General features: G+C 62.4%; 1 protein-coding gene across 1 annotated transcript; it reads left to right on the top strand.

Moving 5' to 3' along the window:
• Positions 1 to 666: 666 nt before the first annotated feature.
• LOC134169745 (histone lysine demethylase PHF8-like) lies at positions 667 to 7,022 on the top strand (the record flags this gene model as incomplete). Its single annotated transcript, XM_062630550.1, has 4 exons — positions 667 to 788; positions 1,667 to 1,773; positions 5,781 to 5,872; positions 6,895 to 7,022. Coding segments are annotated over exons 1-4 (338 nt in total), but the record flags the coding sequence as incomplete, so codon positions are not given.
• Between the last annotated feature and the right edge of the window lie 306 nt (positions 7,023 to 7,328).

Below are 7,328 nucleotides of genomic sequence, written 5' to 3'. Positions count from 1 at the left end.
CTGCCCCACACATCCCGTGTGCTGCCCCACACATCCCGTGTGCTGCCCCACACATCCCGTGTGTCCTGCCCCACACATCCCGTGTGCTGCCCCAAACATCCCCTGTCCTGCCCCACACATCCCGTGTGCTGCCCCAAACATCCCCTGTCCTGCCCCACACATCCCGTGTCCTGCCCCACACATCCCCTGTCCTGCCCCACACATCCCGTGTCCTGCCCCACACATCCCGTGTGCTGCCCCAAACATCCCCTGTCCTGCCCCACACATCCCGTGTGCTGCCCCACACATCCCCTGTCCTGCCCCACACATCCCCTGTCCTGCCCCACACATCCCGTGTGCTGCCCCACATATCCCGTGTGCTGCCCCACACATCCCGTGTTCTGCCCCAAACATCCCCTGTCCTGCCCCACACATCCCGTGTCCTGCCCCACACATCCCCTGTCCTGCCCCACACATCCTGTGTGCTGCCCCAAACATCCCCTGTCCTGCCCCACACATCCCATGTGCTGCCCCACACATCCTGTGTGCTGCCCCACACATCCTGTGTTCTGCCCCACACATCCCCTGTCCTGCCCCACACATCCCGTCCTGCCCCACACGTCCCATGTGCTGCCCCACACATCCCGTGTTCCTGCCCCACACATCCCGTGTGCTGCCCCACACATCCCCTGTCCTGCCCCACACATCCCCTGTCCCGCAGGCTGGATCCACGCCGTGCTGACCCCCGTCGACTGCTTGGCCTTTGGGGGGAACTTCCTGCACAGCCTCAACATCGACATGCAGCTCAAGTGGGGCTCGGGGGGGGCTTGGGGGGCTTGGGGGGGGGGGTTGGGGGGTTTTAGGGGGCTGTGTAGGGTTTTGGGGGGTGCCATTGGGTGACTCTGTGGTGCCATAGGGTGACCATAGGGGGCTGTTGGGTGCCCATGGGGTGCTGTTGGGTGTCCATAGGGTGCCATGGGGCGCCCATGGGATGCTGTTGGGTGCCGTGGGGTGTTACTGGGTGCCCATGGGATGCTGTTGGGTGCCCATGGGATGCTGTTGGGTGCCCATGGGATGCTGTTGGGTGCAGTGCGGTACCCAATGGGTGCTGTTGGGTGCCATTGGGTGCCCATGGGATGCTGTTGGGTGCTGTTGGGTGCCCATGGGATGCTGTTGGGTGCTGTTGGGTGCCCATGGGATGCTGTTGGGTGCATTGGGGTACCAAATGGATGCAGTTGGGTGCAGTGGGATACCCAATGGGTGCTGTTGAGTGCCATTGGGTGCCCATTGGGTGCCCATTGGGTGTTGTTGGGTCCCCATGGGATGCCATTGGGTGCTGTTGGGTGCAGTGGGGTACCCAATGGGTGCTGTTGGGTCCCCATGGGATGCCATTGGGTGCTGTTGGGTGCAGTGGGGTACCCAATGGGTGCTGTTGGGTGCCGTTGGGTGCCCATTGGGTGCTGTTGGGTGCTGTTGGGTGCCATTGGGTGCTGTTGGGTGCCATTGGGTGCTGTTGGGTGCCCATTGGGTGCTGTTGGGTCCCCATGGGATGCTGTTGGGTGCCGTTGGGTGCCCATAGGATGCTGTTGGGTGCCGTTGGGTGCCCATAGGATGCTGTTGGGTGCCGTTGGGTGCCCATTGGGTGCTGTTGGGTGCCCCCCATGCTCCCCTCCCCTCCCCCCCCCAGGGCCTATGAGATCGAGCGCCGCCTCAGCCCCGCCCCCCTCTTCAAGTTCCCCAACTTCGAGGCCGTTTGCTGGTTCGTGGGGAGGCACCTGCTGGACACCTTCCGAGGTGGGGGCCTCACCCCCGCTCCCGTGGGGGTCCCAACCTCATCTCGGGGGTCCCATGGGGGTCCTGGGGGTTCCAACCTCATCTTCGGGGGTCCCCATCCTCATCTTGGGGGTCCCATGGGGGTCCTGGGGGTCTCAACCTCATCTCGGGGGTCCCCAACCTCATCTCGGGGGTCCCATGGGGGTCTTGGGGGTCCCAACCTCATCCTGGGGGGTCCCAAACTCATCTTGGGGGTCCCCAACCTCATCTTTGGGGGTCCCATGGGGGTCTTGGGGGTCCCAACCTCATCTCGGGGGTCCCCAACCTCATCTTGGGGGTCCCATGGGGGTCTTGGGGGTCCCAACCTCATCTTCGGGGGTCCCATGGGGGTCCTGGGGGTCTCAACCTCATCTCGGGGGTCCCATGGGGGTCCTGGGGGTCCCAACCTCATCTCGGGGGTCCCATGGGGGTCTTGGGGGTCTCAATCTCATCTTTGGGGGTCCCCATCCTCATCTTTGGGGGTCCCATGGGGGTCCTGTGGGGGTCTTGGGGGTCTCAACCTCATCTTTGGGGGTCCCATGGGGGTCTTGGGGGTCCCAACCTCATCTTGGGGGTCCCAACCTCATCTCGGGGGTCCCCAACCTCATCTCGGGGGGTCCCATGGGGGTCCTGGAGGTCTCAACCTCATCTTTGGGGGTCCCATGGGGGTCCTGGGGGTCTCAACCTCATCTTTGGGGGTCCCATGGGGGTCCTGGGGGTCTCAACCTCATCTCGGGGGTCCCATGGGGGTCTTGGGGGTCCCATGGGGGTCTTGGGGGTCCCAACCTCATCTTTGGGGGTCCCATGGGGGTCCTGGGGGTCTCAACCTCATCTTTGGGGGTCCCATGGGGGTCTTGGGGGTCCCATCCTCATCTTGGGGGTCCCATGGGGGTCTTGGGGGTCCCATCCTCATCTTGGGGGTCCCATGGGGGTCCCAACCTCATCTCGGGGGTCCCAACCTCATCTTGGGGGTCCCATGGGGGTCCTGTGGGTCCCAACCTCATCTTTGGGGATCCCATGGGGGTCTTGTGGGTCCCAACCTCATCTTTGGGGATCCCATGGGGGTCTTGGGGGTCCCCAACCTCATCTCGGGGGTCCCATGGGGGTCCTGGAGGTCTCAACCTCATCTTTGGGGGTCCCATGGGGGTCCCAACCTCATCTTGGGGGTCCCATGGGGTTCCCAACCTCATCTTGGGGGATCCCATGGGGGTCCTGGGGGTCCCAACCTCATCTTGGGGGTCCCAACCTCATCTTTGGGGATCCCATGGGGGTCTTGGGGGTCCCATCCTCATCTTGGGGGTCCCAACCTCATCTTGGGGGTCCCATGTTGGTCTTGGGGGTCCCCATCCTCATCTTTGGGGGTTCTGTGGGGGCCTTGGGGGTCCCAACCTCATCTTTGGGGGTCCCATGGGGGTCTTGGGGGTCTCAACCTCATCTTTGGGGGTCCCCATGGGGGTCTTGGGGGTCCCAACCTCATCTTTGGGGGTCCCATGGGGGTCCTGGGGGTCTCAACCTCATCTTTGGGGGTCCCAACCTCATCTTTGGGGGTCCCATGGGGGTCCCAAACTCATCTTGGGTGTCCCATGGGGGTCCGGGGTGTCCCAACCTCATCTTTGGGGGTCCTGGAGGTCCCAACCTCATCTTTGGGGGTCCCCATCCTCATCTTTGGGGGTCCCAACCTCATCTTTGGGGGTCCCATGGGGGTCTTGGGGGTCCCAACCTCATCTCGGGGGTCCCCAACCTCATCTCGGGGGGTCCCATGGGGGTCCTGGAGGTCTCAACCTCATCTTTGGGGGTCCCATGGGGGTCCCAACCTCATCTTGGGGGTCCCATGGGGGTCTCAACCTCATCTTTGGGGGTCCCATGGGGTTCCCAACCTCATCTCGGGGGGTCCCATGGGGGTCCTGGGGGTCTCAACCTCATCTTCAGGGGTCCCCATCCTCATCTTTGGGGGTCCCATGGGGGTCTTGGGGGTCCCATCCTCATCTTGGGGGTCCTGGGGGTCCCCATCCTCATCTTGGGGGATCCCATGGGGGTCTTGGGGGTCTCAATCTCATCTTTGGGGATCCCCAACCTCATCTTTGGGGGTCCCATGGGGGTCCTGGGGGTCCCCATGGGGGTCCTGGGGGTCCCATCCTCATCTTTGGGGGTCCCAACCTCATACTGGGGCCTTTTGGGGGGGGTCCCAACCTCATCTTTGGGGGTCCCGTGGGGGTTCTGGGGCCCATTTTGGGCCATCCCATTGCCATTGGGGGGGGTTCTTTGGGTCCCAGCTCCTTTTGGGCCATCCCATTGCCATTTGGGGGGGGTTCTTTGGGTCCCAGCCCATTTTGGGCCATCCCATTTCCATTTGGGGGGGGTTCTTTGGGTCCCAGCCCCTTTTGGGCCATCCCATTGCCATTTGGGGGGGTTCTTTGGGTCCCAGCCCATTTTGGGCCATCCCATTGCCATTGGGGGGGGGGGTTCTTTGGGTCCCAGCCCATTTTGGGCCATCCCATTGCCATTGGGGGGGGTGTTCTTTGGCTCCCAGCTCCTGTTGGGCCATCCCATTGCCATTTGGGGGGGGTTCTTTGGGTCCCAGCCCATTTTGGGCCATCCCATTGCCATTTGGGGGGGGTTCTTTGGGTCCCAGCTCCTTTTGGGCCATCCCATTGCCATTTGGGGGGGGTTCTTTGGGTCCCAGCTCCTTTTGGGCCATCCCATTGCCATTAAGGGGGGGTTCTTTGGGTCCCAGCCCATTTTGGGCCATCCCATTGCCATTAAGGGGGGGTTCTTAGGGTCCCAGCCCATTTTGGGCCATCCCATTGCCATTAAGGGGGGGTTCTTAGGGTCCCAGCCCATTTTGGGCCATCCCATTGCCATTAAGGGGGGGTTCTTAGGGTCCCAGCCCATTTTGGGCCATCCCATTGCCATTAAGGGGGGGTTCTTTGGGTCCCAGCCCCTTTTGGGCCATCCCATTGCCATTTGGGGGGGGTTCTTTGGGTCCCAGCCCATTTTGGGCCATCCCATTGCCATTTGAGGGGGGGGGTTCTTTGGGTCCCAGCCCATTTTGGGCCATCCCATTGCCATTTGGGGGGGGTTCTTTGGGTCCCAGCTCCTTTTGGGCCATCCCACTGCCATTGGGGGGGGGGTTCTTTGGGTCCCAGCCCCTTTTGGGCCATCCCATTGCCATTTGGGGGGGGTTCTTTGGGTCCCAGCTCCTTTTGGGCCATCCCATTGCCATTTGGGGGGGGTTCTTTGGGTCCCAGCTCCTTTTGGGCCATCCCATTGCCATTTGGGGGGGTTCTTTGGGTCCCAGCCCATTTTGGGCCATCCCATTGCCATTTGAGGGGGGGGGGTTCTTTGGGTCCCAGCTCCTTTTGGGCCATCCCATTGCCATTGGGGGGGGGGTTCTTTGGGTCCCAGCCCATTTTGGGCCATCCCATTGCCATTGGGGGGGGTGTTCTTTGGCTCCCAGCTCCTTTTGGGCCATCCCATTGCCATTTGGGGGGGGTTCTTTGGGTCCCAGCCCATTTTGGGCCATCCCATTGCCATTTGGGGGGGGTTCTTAGGGTCCCAGCTCCTTTTGGGCCATCCCATTGCCATTTGGGGGGGGTTCTTTGGGTCCCAGCCCATTTTGGGCCATCCCATTGCCATTTGAGGGGGGGGGTTCTTTGGGTCCCAGCCCATTTTGGGCCATCCCATTGCCATTGGGGGGGGTGTTCTTTGGGTCCCAGCTCCTTTTGGGCCATCCCATTGCCATTTGGGGGGGTTCTTTGGGTCCCAGCCCATTTTGGGCCATCCCATTGCCATTTGGGGGGGGTTCTTTGGGTCCCAGCTCCTTTTGGGCCATCCCATTGCCATTTGGGGGGGGTTCTTTGGGTCCCAGCCCATTTTGGGCCATCCCATTGCCATTAAGGGGGGGTTCTTTGGGTCCCAGCCCATTTTGGGGTGCTCCTGGGGCCCCTGTGCTGGTGTGGGGGGGTTCCCATGTATTGGGGTGCCCCCAGGGCTGCGGGAGAACCGGCGGCACCCGGCTGCTTACCTGGTGCATGGGGCCAAGGCGCTTACGGCTGCGTTCCGGGCCTGGACCCGCAAAGAGGTGGGGGGGGGACCCCAAAGTGGGGGGGTTTGGGGTGATGGGGGGGTCCCCATGGGGTTAAGGGGGGTTTATGGGGGGATATGGGGGGGTGGTGTTGGGTGCAGCCAGGTTTGGGGGGGGGGGTGCCCCTAGGGATGTTGGGGGATGTTGGGGGCTATGGGGGGATGTTGGGGGGCTATAGGGGTCTGTGGGGTGATTTGGGGGGACTGTAGGGCACAATGGAGGATATTGGGGGGGCTTGGGGGGTATAGATAGGTCATTGGGGACTATGGGGGCTGTAGGGGGATATTGGGGGGCTATAGAGGGATATTGGGGGACTATAGGGGGATATTGGGGGTCTATGGGAGCTATAGGGGGATGTTGGGGGGCTATGGGGGCTATAGGGGGATATTGGTGGGCTATCGGGGGATATTGGGGTCTATGGGGGGCTATAGGGGGATATTGGGGGGCTATTGGGGGATATTGGGGTCTATGGGGGGCTATTGGGGTCTATGGGGGCTATAGGGAGATACTGGGGTCTATGGGGCCTATAGGGGGATATTGGGGGGCTATAGGGGGATATTGGGGTCTATGAGGGGCTATAGGGGGATGTTGGGGGGCTATGGGGGGGCTATAGGGGGATATTGGGGGTCTATGGGGGCTATAGGGGATATTGGGGGGCTATTGGGGCTATTGGGTTCTATGGGGGGCTATTGGGGTCTATGGGGGCTATAGGGGATATTGGGAGGCTATGGGGGCTATAGGGGGATATTGGGGTCTATGAGGGGCTATAGGGGGATATTGGGGGGCTATGGGGGGCTATTGGGGTCTATGGGGGCTATTGGGGTCTATGGGGGGCTATTGGGGTCTATGGGGGCTATAGGGAGATACTGTGGTCTATGGGGGGCTATAGGGGGATATTGGGGTCTGTGGGGCTATGGGAGGGTTTTTGGGGTCCCGGCTCGGGGGGGGGGGGGTTACCCATGGGGGGTGTTCGGGGGGGGTCACCCCAGTTTGAGCCCGTTCCCCCCCTCTCCCCCCAGGTGCTGGGGGAGCACGAGCACGAGATCCCCGACACCGTGCGGCCGGGGCAGCTCATCCGGGAGCTGGCAAAGGAGATCCGGCTGGTGGAGGTGCGGGAGCCGGATGGGACGGGATGGGATGGGATGGAGCGGGATGGGATGGGATGGGATGGGGAGGGAGGGAACGGGATGGGGATGGGATGGGATGGGGAGGGATGGAGCGGTATGGGGAGGGAGGGAACGGGATAGGATGTGATGGAGCGGGATGAAGCGGGATGGGGAGGGACGGAGCGGGATGGGGCGGGATGGGATGGGATGGGTAGGGACGGAGCGGGATGGAATGGGATGAAATGGGATGGGGCGGGATGGGGTGGGATGGAATAGGATGGAATGGAATGGAGCGGGATGGAGCGGGATATAATGGGATGGAGCGGGATGGAGTGGGATATAATGGG

This window comes from Pezoporus occidentalis, unplaced genomic scaffold, assembly GCF_034315485.1.
Source record: "Pezoporus occidentalis ecotype Australia unplaced genomic scaffold, CSIRO_AGI_Poc_V1 ctg3566, whole genome shotgun sequence".
In the NCBI taxonomy this organism is placed as follows: Eukaryota; Metazoa; Chordata; class Aves; order Psittaciformes; family Psittacidae; genus Pezoporus; species Pezoporus occidentalis.
The sequence above is the reverse complement of the archived record's forward strand: the minus strand, read 5'-3'. Positions and strand labels throughout refer to the sequence as shown.